Source organism: Bufo bufo, chromosome 2 (assembly GCF_905171765.1).
Source record: "Bufo bufo chromosome 2, aBufBuf1.1, whole genome shotgun sequence".
Taxonomy (NCBI): domain Eukaryota; kingdom Metazoa; phylum Chordata; class Amphibia; order Anura; family Bufonidae; genus Bufo; species Bufo bufo.
The window spans coordinates 510,010,248-510,029,212 of NC_053390.1; the positions used below are offsets into that span (position 1 = coordinate 510,010,248).

The 18,965-nt window shown below is 41.8% G+C and overlaps 1 protein-coding gene across 3 annotated transcripts in view; it reads left to right on the forward strand.

Annotated features, from left to right (window-relative positions):
• Positions 1–18,965, forward strand: part of TNKS (tankyrase) — a 246,026-nt gene that overhangs the window by 138,172 nt on the left and 88,889 nt on the right. For 2 of the 3 annotated variants that reach the window (XM_040417872.1, XM_040417873.1), the window contains exons 6-8: positions 266–385; positions 2,273–2,367; positions 8,891–8,957. In XM_040417872.1, coding sequence (XP_040273806.1) covers positions 266–385; positions 2,273–2,367; positions 8,891–8,957 — 282 coding nt within the window. The remainder of the gene's footprint in view (positions 1–265; positions 386–2,272; positions 2,368–8,890; positions 8,958–18,965) is intronic. The other variant, XM_040417874.1, reaches the window with a different exon arrangement.

Genomic DNA, 18,965 nt, shown 5'->3' on the forward strand with positions numbered 1-18,965 from the left:
TATCCACTAAAAGCCGATGATTGGTGGATTACTCATTCCAGATTTAGTCTTGAAGGGTAAACATATAAACAGGTTAATAATGAAGCACGATTTGAATTTTCTGTGGCCCTTTACTATGTAAAAAAGCATATAGTCTGAACACAATGGGAAAGTGCCATTGCTATAATGGAGTGTATCCTGTTCATTGCCCTAAAAAAGTCTATTAAATCTATTTGACTTGATTTCTGCTTGCAGTCATTGAATGGGGAACTTTGTTTACTTCCAGAGGGAAAGAAGATGTCTGGATCTTTGTGATGAACACACAGATGTGGGACTTGTTACAGTACCGTTAGCAGAGTTGTGTATGGTACCCCACATGACCAGAACAGATCTTTATTCACTGAAAGTAAGCAGTTCGGGTTTAAATTGAATGCTAGCAAGCAGAGAGATTGAAAATTGTCAGGATTTGATTCAGAAAGCAGCGTATATTGGAAAATAGGTCAACTTGCTTTTATACAAGCTTTATTTGTTCACATTTGTTAAGAAGTTGATGCCAGTTTTCCACAGACTAGTGTAAATATACCTAGGGATTGGCCGTTTCCTATATATTAAAATGCCAAACGTGGTCATGTATGCTCCATACAAGTATACATGACTGTACACTGTGCCTCAGCTGCCCCCCTCCCCATTTATGGGCTGTTCCTGGGTACTTGTAATTCAGATACAGGCACTGAATTACAGGCTCCGAGAAAGCAGCGGTGCCATCTTGCAGCCTTTAGACATGGAAGATGATAGGCGAGTACGTTTACTCCACTGATACCAGGACAGTATACAGTCATGTATGCTTATATGGCATTTTGGGAAATTGACCACCTCCTTCAATTCTGTATGAATACGTGTATAAAAAAAGTACATTTTTGCCCATGTGTATATATTCAGTATTACAGACAGAATTATAGCATTGAGCTCTGAAAAAGCTGCCTTCTTTATTGCAACATTAACTTTGTGTGATTCTAGTGGATCATTTTTTGTGCTTTATTTTTTATCACATTATTCTAATGAAGATGATTTTATACTTGATTTTGAATTTCTGCAGGGTGGACATGTAGTAAAACAGTGTTGTATAAAAGTAAATCTGGTCCATGTATAGCATATCTAATTACTGTTTTTTATGCTTACTGAGGCAGAAAAGATTTCGTTTGGAGAGGAGCGTTTCTTCCTTTTCTAGGGCAGGAATGAGAAATGAATTCAAATTATACAACAGGTTGAAAATATTTTGCCATTAAAAATTGTGGCAAAAGCAAGTTGCAAAAACACCACTTGTGAATACAACCTGAAGATTAATTTTAATATAAGTGTGAGAGCGAATTACTGTAGAATATAAATGCCCTTGAATCTCATTTGTCCAGTGCCTTTTAAATGAACACTAAAACTAGAAGTGAAAATTATAGGTAAACAAGAAATATAGTTCCTATAGTTTAGATCATGCAGAAATCCTACAGGGAACACAGGGGTTAAAAGAGGTACTCCGGGAATGATTTAAAATGGCCGCCAGCAACCGGTCCTAGAATGTGAGTAGGACTGGTTGTCTCCACTTGCAGAGCCACTAAACACTACCCTGCTATACAAACTATGGTAATGATGCAATCCTGCCTATGATATGTCATCATGGCTGAGTAGCAGGACAGGAAAACTCACCAATATGTGATACATGCAAGTTCCAGAGCGTATAATGAGCCCCCTCCATCTTTGGCTGGTGATCGGCTGAGGGGTGGGGCTTAACACTCTTCGTCCTGCTGTCCAGTTGTCTTACATGCTGGGACTGGGATGTGTCGAAGAGAGCAGTGGGAAGCAGGTCAGTGTGTTTGTCGCCAAAGGTCTAGCTGGGAGAGGGGAGAATTTAAAAACTTTATAAAAATAAAATAATAAATAGAAAAACCGCTCAAATACCAAGACCTGCACAGTTGCAACTTTGGAGTGACTTGTTAATGGACTATTGAGGTCATTTATCAAACTGGTGTAAAGTAGAACTGGCTTAGTTGCCCATAGCAACCAGTCAGATTCCATCCTTCATTTTTGACAGCTCCTTTGGAAAATGAAAGGTGGAATCTGATTGGTTGCTATTGGCGAATTAGCTAGTTCTACATTACACCAGTTTGCTAAATTAACCCCATATATGTATCTAATTAGATTTTACTTAAATCTGTTGTTTTCACATAGTTAAACATATACATGACATGTCCATATCGCCTCTTTGTGAATTTATTTTTATATATTTTTTTTTCCCTTCTAGTCTACACCATTACACTTGGCGGCAGGATACAATAGAGTCCGAATTGTCCAACTGCTCCTTCAGCATGGTGCTGACGTACATGCGAAGGATAAGGGGTAAGTACAATGTCCAGGTCTGTTGTGTTTGTGCAATAACATATTTTATTTTGAAAGAACCAATAATGGTAATTAAAAAAAAGTTTCTTTGAGAAAAATTCTACTTTGAGGGCAAACATGTGGATAAAAGTGCATGTGTGTGTTAGTGGTCAACTTAAATAAATCCAAACCCCTGAAATGCTCCCCCATATGCCTGGGCCCACAATGTACTTGCCTCGCCCCCCGGCACCCCCATCGCTTCTGAAGCCCGCACGGCCACTGCTGCATTTCCCCGTCGTGTGGACGAAAATATCCGGCGTCATTCAATAGCAGACTGTGACGGTCACGGTGTGAGGGGGGGCATTTCAGGGGTTGGATAACCTATTTAAATAAATCCAAACCCCTTCCATTCTACTTGATTTCTTTTTATTATTTCTGAAAAATCTTGATTAGTTTTAAAATTAAATAAAAAACCACAGACCTATAGTGATAAATATAATATTGCCGAGGATAACAGAGTTCAGTTATTACAAAAAGACAAATCCAGTAGTAATTGCCAGAAAGAAGTGGTTAGATGCATATTACAAAAACATACGTTCCCTTCACTCGGTGTCAAACAGTTCCTATCTAAGACGCGGTATCAATTCTTCACAAAAAGCTTTGCTTTCACTCTCTGCCAGATTTCTGTGTCCTGCTGTTAAATGGTTTCTTGCACAGAAGAGCCCTTTGGCACCAGAGTCTCGTCCTGCTGTCATCCATAGTTGTAGGCCAATGATTCCTCCCTTTTTTTATTTTTATTTAACCACTTCCCATCTGGGCCCTTTGCCCCCTTCCTGACCAGGCCAAATTTTGCAAAACGGACATATCTCACTTTATGTGGTAATAACTTTGGAACGCCTTTATTTATCCAAGTCATTCAGAGATTGTTTTCTCGTGACACATTGTACTTCATGATAGTCATAAATTTGAGTCAAAATATTTCACCTTTATTTATGAAAAAATCCCAAAAATTTAAAGAAATCGCAATTTTCTAAATTTCAATTTCTCTGCTTTTAAAACAGAAAGTGATACCTCATAAAATATTTATTATTTAACATTCCCCATATGTCTACTTTATGTTGGCATCATTTTGGAAATGTCATTTTATTTTTTTAGGACGTTAGAAGGCTTAGAAGTTTAGAAGCAATTCTTCAAATTTTTAAGAAAATTGCCAAAACCCACTTTATAAGGACCAGTTCAGGTCTGAAGTCACTTTGTGGGGCCTACATAGTGGATACCCCCATAAATGACCCCATTGTAGAAACTACACCCCTCAAGGTATTCAAAACCGATTTTACAAACTTTGTTAACCCTTTAGGCGTTCCACAAGAATTAAAGGAAAATGGAGATCAAATTTTTAAATTTCACTTTTTTGGCAGATTTTCCATTTTAATCAATTTTTTTCTCTAACACATCGATGGTTAACAGCCAAACAAAACTCAATATTTATTACCCAGATTCTGCGGTTTACAGAAACACCCCACATGTGGTCGTAAACTGCTGTATGGGCACACGGCAGGGCGCAGAAGAAAAGGAACTCCACATGGTTTTTAGATGCCATGTCCCATTTGAAGCCCCCTGATGCACCCTTACAGTAGAAACTCCCAAGAAGTGACCCCATTTTGGAAACTAGGGGATAAGGTGCCAGTTTTATTAGTACTATTTTTGGGTACATATGATTTTTTGATCATTCAATATAACACTTTATGGGGCAAGGTGACCAAAAAATTGGTTGTTTTAGCACAGTTTCTATTTATTTATTTTTACAGCGTTCACCTTAGGGGTTCAGTCAAGTGACATTTTTATAGAGCAGATTGTTACGGACGTGGCGATACCTAATATGTATACTTTTTCTCATTTATTAAAGTTTTACACAATAATGGCATTTTTTAAACCAAAAAATTATGTTTTAATGTGTCCATGTTCTGAGAGCTATAGTTTTTTTATTTTTTGAGAGATTTTCTTATGTAGGGGCTCATTTTTTGCGGGATGAGGTGACGGTTTTATTGGTACCATTTTGTGGGACATACGCGTTTTTGATCACTTGGTGTTGCACCTTTTGTGATGCAAGGTGACAAAAATTGCTTGTTTTGACACAGTTTTTTTTTTTTTTTTTTTTTACGGTGTTCACCCGAGGGGTTAGGTCATGTGATATTTTTATAGAGCTGGTTTTTACGGACGCGGCAATACCTAATATGTATACTTTTTTTTATTTGTTTCACTTTAACACAATAATAGCATTTTTGAAACCAAAAAAATTATGTTTTAGTGTCTCCATGTTCTAAGAGCTATAGTTTTTTTATTTTTTGAGAGATTTTCTTATGTAGGGGCTCATTTTTTGCGGGATGAGGTGACGGTTTTATTGGTACCATTTTGTGGGACATACGCGTTTTTGATCACTTGGTGTTGCACCTTTTGTGATGCAAGGTGACAAAAATTGCTTGTTTTGACACAGTTTTTTTTATTTATTTTTTACGGTGTTCATCCGAGGGGTTAGGTCATGTGATATTTTTATAGAGCTGGTTTTTACGGACGCGGCAATACTAAATATGTCTATTTTACTTTATTTTTTCTATTTTAATTTTTTTTTTTTTATTCCTAACTTGGGAACTTTTTTTTTTTTACATGTGAAACTTTATTTTATTTTATTTTTTCAACCCTTTATTTTTTTTATTTTTTTTTTACACTTTTCGTCCCCCATAAGGTCATACAAGACCTCTGGGGGACATTTGCTTCACTTTTTCTTTTTTTTTTCACAGTTGATTTCTCCTGTAACTGGGGCTGAGATAGTAGCCCCAGTTACAGGACAAATGCACCCCTATAGAGGCTGTACAGCAGCAATCCTGCGCTGTACAGCCTCAGTGCAGGGCTGATCGAGGTCTCTGAGAGACCTCACACAGCCCCTGCACTCTCCGGTCACGGCGGTCACATGACCGCCGGGCCGGAACAGGAAGCGCACAGCGCTTCCTGCTCTGCAGACACAGCGCTCGGTGAGCGCTGTGTCTGCAGCGATCGTGAAGGCAGGGACACCTGGGAACTGTCCCTGCCTTGTCTTAGGGTTGCCCTGCTGTCACTGACAGCGGGCAACCCGATCAGCAGCTGCACGATTAGCGTGCAGCTGCTATTTCTGACAGGACGTTTTAAAACGTGCTGTCAGAAATAGACGTCCACCCATAGGACGTTTATAGTCTATGGGCGGACGTGAGGCGGTTAAGATATCCAATTCCATTTCACCTCAGAGGTTAGAGATGGGCAAAGAAAGTGTTCCATCTTCCAAGCATTGACTGTTCTGTCAGTCCCATGCCAAACATCTTTCCCTGCATTTAAAGAAATTATCCACAGGATAGATGATAAACATCAGAGTGCAAGGGTTCCAACTGGCGTGATCCACTGCGATCCGGAGAGTTCTCTTTCTGATGGCCAGAATAATATCTGGAGAACACCCCCATATTGTGACTCAATAATGCCCACTCCAGGACCTAGCCCTAAATATGACCCTGGATATATCACAAATACCAAATGGCAGCGGTCTGACTGCAACAATCGATCACTGCAGCAAAGTGTCATTGGCGTTTAGCCCATTGTGACCCAATCTGACATTGGTGGTGCACCCTTTGCTAAATAAGAAAATGCAAGATCAGTGGACAGCAGTTACCTACCCTAGTGCTGTGATGGCTAACCTCCGGCACGCCAGCTGTGGTAAAACTACGACTCCCAAGATGTACACTTACTTGGCTGTTCTCAGAACTCCACAGAAATGAGTGGATCATGCTAGGAGTCGTAGTTTCACCACAGCTGGAGTGCTGGAGGTTAGCCATCACTGCCCTAGAGCAAGACTCAAGTGCGGTTTAAAGCCACTTGTCAGGTTTCTCTCCTACTTCAGAGAACACAACCGGTTTGCCGTGGACAGTTTTACCATTTTACCCCCTTGCACGTCTATTGATAAGTCTTACCTAACATGAATCTACGAGGACCATTTATCCAGCCCTGCTTTCCAAAATGTTGCAAATTAGAGCTTTGTGACTTTGTGGGCTTATTTGCACAACAGGTATGTGACATTTGATACATTTGGCACTAATAACGGCAACACGGACTACTGTACAACTGATGGCTCACCCCCTTATTTTTCCATCATCGTGTTGTGCTCTTGTGTGAAATACTTAGTTAAACTCCATCAGGGCCTCTAATGGGGTTTCTCCGTTTTTCTTTATTCATAGACTGTACCGTTCTCCAGTGTTGCTCAAAAAGATGGGTCTGAAATCCTCGCATGAATGTCCTAGATGTGGTATGGAACAAGCCGGGCTCTACCATTTAGTCTGGAGATGTCCCAAATTGTTTCGTTATTGGTCAGGGATAGCGGATATTATTAAAAAGATTTTGGAAGTGCAAATAGAAGGAGATCCAGTGGCTTGCATTAGGTGGTACAGAACAATTTCGGCTTTCAAAAATGGATAATAGGGTACTTTGTAAACTCCTATTTCAGGCAAGACTTGTTATAACTAAAGAGTGGATTGAAAAGAACCCACCCTTGGTAGCGGATTGGAAGAGATCGGTGGGGAATATGATAAAGATAGAGAGGATAATATACAACAATAGGGGAAGGAAGGATTATTTAGATAATTTTTGGAAAGGTTGGTTAAATAATATTGTATGATGTAATAGATTATGAGTGGAAAAAGGTGTGTGTTTGTTTTTTTCTCAGGGATAGGAGGGGTGTGGGGAGGTAGGGTGAAAATAGGGATAAATATTTATTTGTTTTATATCACTGTGTATTGTGTTTTGTATATTCATAAAAAATAATAAAAAAGAAAATAACCACTTTGTTAAACTGTTGGTTAAACTGAGATTGTCTGTCCTCGATTTTACATCATCCTTGTATTTGTGCACTTTGCCTTATATTATTTTTAAGAGGCAAATTAAGTTTAGCCTTCTTATTGCTTGTCAGGTCATCTCAGGTCAAGGCGCTGAAGCTTTTTTTCCTATTAATTTTCTAATTCTTGGCTGGTTTCCCTCTTTGCAGCAACCATCTGACAGGGCCCACAGGGGATCATATGAATACTGGGTAGGCCCATAATCCACAACCCCCTGCACGAGTGGCACATAGCAGTACACTGACTGCGCTACGTACAGAATACTGTATCTCAACCCGCCTATGTGTCCATGTAAGAGCTGGGCAGCTTATTTAGGGAAAAAAAACTGTTTATCTTTATAGATGCATCAGGAGAGTGAGATGACTTCTAGGCACAGAGGCAGGTCAACCGGTCTCCTCTTTCCCCAGAAACCGACCTTCTCGATGTCACTGTAGGTTACCCCATCATCTTGCAGTGTCTTGCGGCTGCCTGCCTCTGTGTGATCATGTGTTCCTGGCTCACATGGTTAAGCGGGCCAAGACAAGAGCCAGTCTTCAGGATTCTGACAAGGGCTCATGGACAGAACAGTCTGAGGCACAGCCTAGGCAGTGCGCCACTACTGAAAATGAATGTGTTTGGCGCAGTTTTAGGGATTTGCAAACATTCGGTCAGGTAATATTTAAATGTAGCTGTACAGTGGCCCCCCAGAAAGAATTTTACTGGTGGGCCCTAGTGGTGGGCCCAGTGGTGTGGTATATTATTGTAACATGTAAAGTCAGTTTTCCGAGTTCAATAAAGATGTACAGAGTTGGTGAGAAATTGAAACACAATGGGGAATTTATCAATCCTCTACGCCAGTTTTTCTGTTGTAGAAAAGACACAGATTTGGCGCAAGTACAGGTTTGCTCCAAAACGTGTGATATGTTAGCAGTTTTCTTTTACCCTCGTCACTTTAAAAAAAAAATGGATGGTTAGGAGGCGAGCCTGGTGGGACCTCCGCAGCCTGATGGTGACCAATATGCATGCCAGAAAACTGCTGCACATTACACTAAAAATCTATGCCAGCCATTTGCTAGCATAGATTTCATTTTTAGGCGCACAGACCTCCCAGTATGAGCCAAAATCATTAATGTTAAGATTATTAATACTTTTTATACACCGGATGCCAGAGTTCCTAATAAGATTGCTGTTAGAAGCACCAGCCTCAATACATTCCCCTAAGGTATTTTAGATAGTTGCTTACTTTTCATTATCTTTTCAGTGCTTTACTCACTGGGACTACTTCTTTTAATTGTATCAGCTACTTTACTTGGTGGAATTAAATGTTGAAAGAAGTATGTGTTTACCACTCTGAGGTAAACCTTTTTCAGTAGTGGAGTTGGCAAATAAATCTTTGTAGTTTCTCTCCCAAGTTTCAGTTTGTCGCTGGGCTTTTCACTTTTCCTTTCACCGGCTCCCAGACTTCCACTTAGCTACTGGAACTAAGCGGTGGCCAATTTGACCGCTGAGATTTTTGTATATCTAAGCTCTATGTGATGAGACTAATGTGCCTGGAAATTTCTGTATGTATATGCTATGCTGACATTATTTCATTTTCAAAATTACACTTTTCTTAATATTCTGTTTTGCTTCTTTTTTTTTTTACTCACTTATAGCGGGTTAGTGCCTTTGCATAATGCTTGTTCCTATGGACACTTTGAAGTCACAGAATTATTACTTAAGGTGAGTGACTTTTCTGACGCTGACGATTGCAAACTGATTCTGCAAACATCCAAGTGGTCTGACAATTCATAGTCGTGTGTGACTGTTCAGTGTTTACATGTAATACTTGTAAAATAGCTCGCATACAACTCCTTCATTCGCCTATTAAAAAACTCCAGTAATTGCCTGCGAATACACCAATAAAGGTGGCCAAATGCATTATACAGAAGCAGGTGGATAACTGAACTGTTAACAATCAATACACTGACAGCCTACACATGTTAGCCCTTACAGTCGTACAAACTTAAAAACATTATCTCACAGAGAGAAATTTCAAACAATGATATTTTGTCATTGGTTGGCTAAAATATTGTCTTTTGTTAAACTTAATACAAGAAATGATAATTTTGGTTAAAATCATCCATTGTTATTGTTTAGTGGAATGTTTTACGTGTGAAAAGTGATAACACAAATGGTAAGGGTGTGTGTGTGTGTGTATATATATATAACGTAGGGAAAATAGCAGCACTCCAAGGTGCCAGGTGCAAAATCCTTGTAGGACTTCGGACTAGAATAATCCACAATCGATAGAAAAAGTAGGTAACAACGCAGCACTCCGGTCTTCAGTGAAGAAAATCTTTACGCAATGCAACGTTTCAGCTCATCTCTATGGAGCCTTTGTCAAGTAGTGATAACAGTGCTCACAACGAGCGTATATATAGGGGTGGTACTCAAATACATATCATTATCTCCACAGTTGTAACGGCACTCACCGCATCTTCGGCTGTTCACTGCGCATGACAGGGTAACTCATAGTGGTGAGACTCGCTACCTCAAAGTCATCCTTTACCTATAACAGTGCGGGTCGTGACAATATGTAAAACAATGGGAAAGATAAAATAAAGACCAGGCGATTCAGTAGCAGGTAATTACCTGAATTATAGTATTACTAATAAGGCGAGGGATGTCTATAAATGGGAACCCAAACCCCAGCAACAACTGGAGGTCGCATCCCCTCATAATTGTGGATCGGAGTCCATCGGCATTATTCATGTCGACACAGCCATCACATGTGGGATTATTATGGGTGAGCGCATCGTGATTTTTAACTTGGCACAGTTATGCACTTTATTAGCACAGGTGCACTTTATGATTTGTGTAGCAGCATCAATGAATCACAATTATGAATTTTGAGGAATATAATATATTATGTACATTGAAATCACATTTTTTATACATCATGTTTGACTACTAATCCTGATCTTGTAACTATGTAAGGGTACTTTCACACTAGCGTTTTTCTTTTCCGGCACTGAGTTCCGTCCTAGAGGTTCAATACCGGAAAAGAACTGATCAGTTTTATCCCCATACATTCTGAATGGAGAGAAATACGTTCAGGATGCATCAGGATGTTCAGTCTTTTTGCCTTTTCAGGACAGAGAAAATACAGCATGCTGCGGGTTTCTTTGTCCAAAATTCCCGGAACACTTGCCGCATTTTTTTCCCATTGAAATGCATTAATGCCGGATCCAGCCCAGAGTGTTCCGGCAAAACGGATCCGTTGCAGACCGCAAAAAATGTGAAAAAAAAAAAAGCCAGATCTGTTTTTCCGGATGACACCGGAGAGACAGATCCGGCATTTCAATGCATTTGTTAGACGGATCGGGATCCCATCAGTGTGCATACATTCTGCTGGAATCCTCTGCCGCAAATGTGAAAGTACCCTAATGCACTTTATCCTGATTCACATTGTTTTTATTAAAAAAAAAATTATTTTGAAATCATGTTTATTGATTGATTGGAGATAATGATATGTATTTGAGTACCACCCCTATATATACGCTGGTTGTGAGCACTGTTATCAGTGCTTGACAAAGGCTCCATAGAGATGAGCTGAAACGTTGCATTAAGTTTAATAAAAGATACACTTTTCTTCACTGAAGACCGGAGTGCTGCCTTGTTATCTACTTTGTGTGTGTGTGTGTATATATACACTCACCTAAAAAAATATTAGGAACACCTGTTCTATTTCTCATTAATGCAATTATCTAGTCAACCAATAACATGGCAGTTGCTTCAATGCATTTAGGGGTGTGCTTCTGGTCAAGACAATCTCCTGAACTCCAAACTGAATGTCAGAATGGGAAAGAAAGGTGATTTAAGCAATTTAGAGCGTGGCATGGTTGTTGGTGCCAGACGGGCCGGTCTGAGTATTTCACAATCTGCTCAGTTACTGGGATTTTCATGCACAACCATTTCTAGGGTTTACAAAGAATGGTGTGAAAAGGGAAAAACATCCAGTATGCGGCAGTCCTGTGGGCAAAAATGCCTTGTGGATGCTAGGGGTCAGAGGAGAATGGGCCGACTGATTCAAGCTGATAGAAGAGCAACGTTGACTGAAATAACCACTCGTTACAACCGAGGTATGCAGCAAAGCATTTGTGAAGCCACAACACGCACAACCTTGAGGCGGATGGGCTACAACAGCAGAAGACCCCACCGGGTACCACTCATCTCCACTACAAATAGGAAAAAGAGGCTACAATTTGCACGAGCTCACCAAAATTGGACTGTTGAAGACTGGAAAAATGTTGCCTGGTCTGATGAGTCTCGATTTCTGTTGAGACATTCAAATGGTAGAGTCCGAATTTGGCGTAAACAGAATGAGAACATGTATCCATCCTCTGATGGCTACTTCCAGCAGGATAATGCACCATGTCACAAAGCTTGAATCATTTCAAATTGGTTTCTTGAACATGACAATGAGTTCACTGTACTAAAATGGCCCCCACAGTCACCAGATCTCAACCCAATAGAGCATCTTTGGGATGTGGTGGAACGGGAGCTTCGTGCCCTGGATGTGCATCCCTCAAATCTCCATCAACTGCAAGATGCTATCCTATCAATATGGGCCAACATTTCTAAAGAATGCTATCAGCACCTTGTTGAATCAATGCCACGTAGAATTAAGAAAAAATGGCAGCACAGACAATAGCAATGAGTTGGTGCAATGCCATATGGGAATAAGCAATTACCCAATACATAAAATACAAAAAAGGGCAGCACTCCATAGTAAAATATATATATATAATACAAAAAAGGGCAGCACTCCATAGTAAAAATATATTAGGGCTGCACGATATGGGAATTTTGTGCGATTGCGATTAGGGCCCTAAAAATGGCGATAACGATATGCGATGCAATATTTTAAGGGAATTGTGCTAGAGGTCTATTTGCTTGGATTTTCCCATATGAGCCGCTGACGCGGCTGGGTATGACATAGTTATGGGGGATCTGTGGATGATGCACTGTTATGGGGGATCTGTGGATGATGCACTGTTATGGGGGATCTGTGGATGATGCACTGTTATGGGGGATCTGTGGATGATGCACTGTTATGGGGGGTCTGTGGATGGCACTGTTGTGGGGATCTGTGGGTGACACTGTTGTGGGGATCTGTGGGTGACACTGTTGTGGGGGACCTGTGGATGACACTGTTGTGGGGGACCTGTGGATGACGCTGTTATGTGGGGGATCTGTGGAGGACGCTGTTATGTGGGGGATCTGTGGAGGACGCTGTTATGTGGGGGATCTGTGGAGGACGCTGTTATGTGGGGGATCTGTGGAGGACGCTGTTATGTGGGGGATCTGTGGAGGACGCTGTTATGTGGGGGATCTGTGGAGGACGCTGTTATGTGGGGGATCTGTGGAGGACGCTGTTATGTGGGGGATCTGTGGAGGACGCAGTTATGTGGGGGATCTGTGGAGGACGCAGTTATGTGGGGGATCTGTGGAGGACGCAGTTATGTGGGGGATCTGTGGAGGACGCTGTTATGTGGGGGATCTGTGGAGGACGCTGTTATGTGGGGGATCTGTGGAGGACGCTGTTATGTGGGGGACGCTGTTGTGGGGGATCTGTGGAGGACGCCGTTGTGGGGGATCTGTGGAGGACGCTGTTATGTGGGGGATCTGTGGAGGACGCTGTTATGTGGGGGATCTGTGGAGGACGCTGTTGTGGGGGACGCTGTTGTGGGGGATCTGTGGAGGACGCTGTTGTGGGGGACGCTGTTGTGGGGGATCTGTGGAGGACGCTGTTGTGGGGGAACTGTGGAGGACACTGTTGTGGGGGATCTGTGGAGGACGCCGTTGTGGGGGACACTGTTGTGGGGGATGTGTGCTATGACACATAGGGCCATGAGGGGGGCCAGCATAAGACACACACATAGCATCTTATGCTGGTCCCCCTCTTGGCCCTATGTGTCCCCTCATGTGTCCTAAACTGCGCACATAACTGGCTTTGTGTAAAGTATTTTACTACTGTCTGAAACAATCTCTCTCCTATTGATAAAATGGCCAGCCTCTGTACTCACTCTCACTATGAATGCACTGCAGCGAGCGGGCCGCCCGGCGCGTGACTGACGTCACTTAGTCACGCTCCTCCCACTTAATTCAGGAAGCAGGAGCGTGACTAAGTGTCGTCAGTCACGCACCGGCCCGCTCGCTGCAGTGCATTCATAGTGAAAGTGAGTACAGAGGCTGGCCATTTTATCAATAGGAGAGAGCTTGTTTCAGACAGTAGTAAAATACTTTACACACAAAGCCCGTTGTGTGCGGGGCCCCTTCATATATAATCGGAGCATTTTCGGGTCGGCCAAATCACCATATCGCATTTGGCGATTATCGCGATTTGATTATTTTTTTCGATATATCGTGCAGCCCTAATATATATATTACAAAAAAGGGCAGCACGCCATAGTAAAATATATATATAATACAAAAAAGGGCAGCACTGCATAGTAAAAATAAATATTTTAATATATTTTACTGTGGAGTGCTGCCCTTTTTTGTATTATATATATATATATATATATATATATATATATATTATTTTTTTTACTATGGAATGCTGTCCTTTTTTGTAATATATAAATATATATATATATATATATATATATATATATATATATATATATATATATATAATGTGTGTGTAATTAGCGCTATAACTGTAGGCAAAATGGGGTCAAATGCAATCTGACAGTGACATAAGTCTATTTCCTACATGGCTTTGCCTGTTATTTTGTTGCACAGATTAAACGTTATGGGAGATATTTATCAAACTCATGTAAAGGAAAACTGACTTAGTTGCCCATAGCAACCAATCAGATTCCACCTCTTATTTTTCATCATTAGACGGTGGTCAGGTTAACCCCTCCAGGACTGGGCCATTTTCCGTTTTTTGTTTTTTTCCCCTTCCCTTGTTTTTTACTCCCAGCCTTCCCAGAGCCATAACTTTTTATAATTTTTTTTTTTTCATTCACATATAAGGGCTTGCTTTTTTGCAGGGAAAGTTGTGCTTTCTAATGGCACCATTTTTAATGATTTTTTTTTTTTTTTTAAATGGGTACAATTATTTAAAAAAGCACAATTCCGCCACAGTTTATGGATTTTGTTTTTACGTTTGCTATGCAGTAAAATTGACCTGTTATCTTCATTCTCTGGGTTAGTATAACTGCAGTGATACCACTTTTATATAGTTTTTCTTGTGTTTTTTTTTCAATCAAATAGTTTTTATTGTTCAAATAAAGTTGGCATATCACAAGACAATTTGCGTCACAATTTTTCTGATATTTTCTCCCCTCCACAACTCAAATACACAGAATTGTATAAAACATTATCATATGTCCATATATTTGATATATCTTCCACAGTCATTGTACATAATGAATATACCAAGATAAAGACAAAACATTTACAGAGTTATTTGACTGTTAAAACCCCAACACCTCCCCCCCCCCCCCCCCCAACTGCCAACCCCCCCCCCCCCCCCCCCAAATCAGAGCATGAATTTTCTAGACCTTTTTATATTACCACATGAGTGTGAGACAACCATTCATTCCACAACTTTTCAAACTTCTGAGGACATCCTCTCCTAACAAACACTCCCCTCTCTAAAATCACAAAATCATCCACAGTTGGCGGACTCCCCTGGATCCACCTAAAAGCAATCAGCTTCCTGGCCACATACAATAGTCTCCCAACTGCCACCTTGACCGCCTCTCCCCCACCAATCTCCTTCACATATCCCAGCACACATATCTTTGGGTCCTTCTGCACCCTCAACTCCAGGTTACGATTAATCAAAGTCAACACCTCATCCCAAAATCTACTTAGCACTGGACAAGACCAAAGCATATGAAACAGATCTGCACCTTCCGCCATACATTTTGGACAATTGTCATCAGTTCTAATCCCAATTTTCCGTAAAAACACTGGAGTTTTGTAGACTCTGTGGATGATAAACAGTTGAGACAGCTTGCCCTGTTCACTTACAGACACTCTCGGGACTGCCTCCAATATATCTTCCCACTGTTCCTTAGGGATGTCCCCCAGGTCCTTTTCCCATTTTCTCATCCTTGTAAGAGGGAAATCTATCAAAAATTTGTCTAAAAGCAGAGTATACACCTGTGATATCAAACCTCTCTTTCCTCCAGCTGGGAGAACCAGTTTATGGACCACATCCATTTTTGCAATAATGCATCCCTTCCTTATCGTGACATCATAGGCGTGTCTCAGTTGCAGGTATTGATAGAACCATACTTTAGGAATGTTGAATTCCTGCTGTAGATCTTGAAATGATTTAAATACATTAGTCTCGATCAATTGACCTATCCTCATTACTCCATGGGATTCCCAATTCCGGACTCCTGATAGAGAAATGAACTCTGGCATCAAGTTATTGTTCCATATTGGGTAAAGCTCTCCTACCCCACCAACTCCCCTAATCAATTTCACCTTTGCCCACACTTTTTTCATAAGCTCTATAAGCGTCACTTTCTCTCTCCCCCCATGCATCCCTGCACCTTCCAGAATACCCATAAGATCCCTACTACCCAACCAGTGTTGCAGTATCTTCCCCGTCACATCTGGTAGCTGAAATTCCATCCAACCCTTAAAATGTTGACACTGAGAGGCTAAGAAATAAATCCAGGCGTTAGGGACAGCCAAGCCACCTTCAGACTTGGGATATTGCAGCGTCTCCAGCTTAATCCTAGCTTGACCATATTTCCAGATAAGATCTCTAAATATCGAATGTATTTTCCTAAATCTCTCAACTGGGATCCATACAGGGGCATTATTCAATATGTATAGTAACTGAGGCATCATTACCATTTTTAGGAGATTCACTCTGCCCACCACCGACAAAAAGAGTCTACCCCATGTCCTTGCCTTCAGCCTAAAGGTATTTAGCAAAGGAGTTAAATTAAGCTCTTCAAAATCTAGCAGTCTAGGTGTTATATATAACCCCAGATATTTAAACTTGCCCACCCAGGGAATCAAACTATCTTCCTGCACACCAGAGAGTGCCTGTCCGTCTACCGGCATCAAGGCAGACTTCTGCCAATTTATCCGAAGCCCAGAGAAGCCACCAAATTTATCTATTAAAGCCATGGCCGCATCCAGAGAGCCCCCAGTGTCACCCAGGAACAACAGTGTCATCAGCATACATTGCCACTTTATTTTGCGTCTCACCATATCTAAACCCCACAATATGAGGTGACAGGCGGATAAGGGCTGCAAGTGGTTCAATTGCTAACGCAAACAACAAGGGTGACAATGGGCACCCCTGTCTGGTGCCTCTGGCCAAAGAGAAGCTATCTGACAGCCCCCCATTAGCTCTGATCCGTGCCTTTGGGCTTGAATACAACACTTTCACCCACTGAATAAATCGAGTACCAAAGCCCATGACTCTCAATGTTTCCCATAGGTAGTTCCATTCAACACTGTCGAACGCCTTGGCGGCGTCTAACGCAAGTAAGGCCCTATCTCCTCCATTATCTGCTGGAATATTCAGACTGGCATATACTCTACGGATATTTATAGCAGTCGATTTCCCAGGCATAAAGCCCGTTTGATCCGGGTGCACTATAGTTAGTATTACCCTGGACTGCCTGTTCGCCAACACCTTCGTCATGAGCTTCACATCTGCTGTTAATAGCGAAATTGGTCTATAAGAATCAGGAACTTTGGGATCTTTCCCAGGCTTAGGAATAACTACTATGATAGCCTCCTGCATAGAATGTGGTAGCGAACCCGTCTCCAGAGAATATTCAAGAACCTTAAGTAATTCAGGAAGAAGTATCCCTTGCAACTTTTTATACACCTCCACTGGTATACCGTCTGCCCCCGGCGCCTTACCATTCGCCATCCCCCCAAGAGCTACCTCTAACTCCTCCAGCGTGATCGGCTCTTCCAGTCTCTCTCTATCCTCCTCTGATAACACTGATAGCTGAGCCTCAGCCAGAAAGGCGGACAAGGCCTCCTCCGAGCTAGACGCCTTGGAAGCATAGAGAGAGACATAAAAACCTTTTAGAATATCTAATATCCCTTTTGTATCCTGGCTACTATACCCATTACCATCCATTAGCTCTTGTATACAAGATGAACCCCTCTGTGCCTGAGAAACCACTGAGAGCAGATGCCCAACTTTCTCTCCCTCCTCAAAAGATCTTTGGCGGTAAAAACTACGTTACCTCTCTGCAGCCTGTAGTAGGTGACACCTCAGTTGTTCCTGAGCTACCTCCAGCGCCTCACTATTAGCCATGGTGGGGATTCTACCAAACTCCCTTTCAGCCTCTGTTACTTGTACATGAGCTTTAACATCTGCCTCTCTGGATTTAGATTTATGCTTACTTATTTCTTTGATCAGTACCCCTCTCAGAAACGCTTTCATGGCATCCCAAACCCCGTGAATTGAAGCCGTCCCTCCATTAATAGAAAAGTACTCCCTGACCTCCAGAGTAATCTCAGACAAATCACCAAGTACATTCAACCAATGCGGGTTACATTTCCACAACCTCGGTCCCTGCCTAAGCACGCCCAGGCACAAATCAACCTGCACCAGGGAATGGTCAGACAACGACCGAGGGTGATAAACAACATCTCTTATCAGTGGTAGCATAACATCATTAACCAAAGCCAGATCTATGCGTGATAATGAATGATGCGTAGCAGATCTACATGAAAACACCCGCTTATCCGGGTTGCGCAGCCTCCAAACATCAAGTAAACCAGTTTCCCTCATAATATTCTTTAGAGCCACACTCCCCGGTGATCCACTGGCACCTTCTACCCGACATCTATCTATGGAGTCATTCAATGTACAATTGAAGTCCCCCACTAGCAGCCACGGCAGTCCAGGGAAGTCCGCCACAAAGGTCATAATATCCCTTATTAAAGGGGAAGCAAAAGGTGGAGGCACATACACTGACACCAACACCACCGGGATCCCATCAATCTTGCACACTACACACACATACCTGCCCTCAGCATCCACACATTGCTTCAGATGTTCGTACCTTATACTTTTATGCACAATCATACTTACGCCCCTGGAGTGAGAGGAATGGATTGCATGTACCACATGTCCTACCCAGTTCTTGTTCAGCCACTGCACATTATCATTGGACAAATGCGTTTCCTGCAAGCAGCAGATAGCTGGCTGAAACCGACCCAAATATTGAAATATACATTGTCGTTTTCGTGCATCAGCCATTCCCCTCACATTCCAGCTCAACACTTTAATCACCTGTGTCATGATGAAAGATTACGGCATGTTTGAATCTCACACCCCATACTAATGTCACTCTCTCATAATTCACGCCCCTCACCCATCTCTGACCTGTCACCCTCCCCCCCCCCCCCCCCCCGTCCCTCCCCCTCCCCAGTAATCAGGCTACTTTGAAAAGTAACCCCAACCCCCCCTCCCAAACATCCAACTCTAACTCAGGGCAATCTGTAAGCACCATGCCCAATGCTAAACAAAAATCACTTCTGATTCCAACACTCTCCCTCAGGTAGAGAATCCTCTCCACAACTGGGAAATACATTTCTTATCCCAACTTCCTACTCCTGCATCAGGATCTACCGTGTGGTAGCAACACTCAATACACTTTATAACTGGTATAACATTAAAGTGACATTAGGGTGCAATCCTATGCATATAAAGTGAACACAAACTGCAAACTG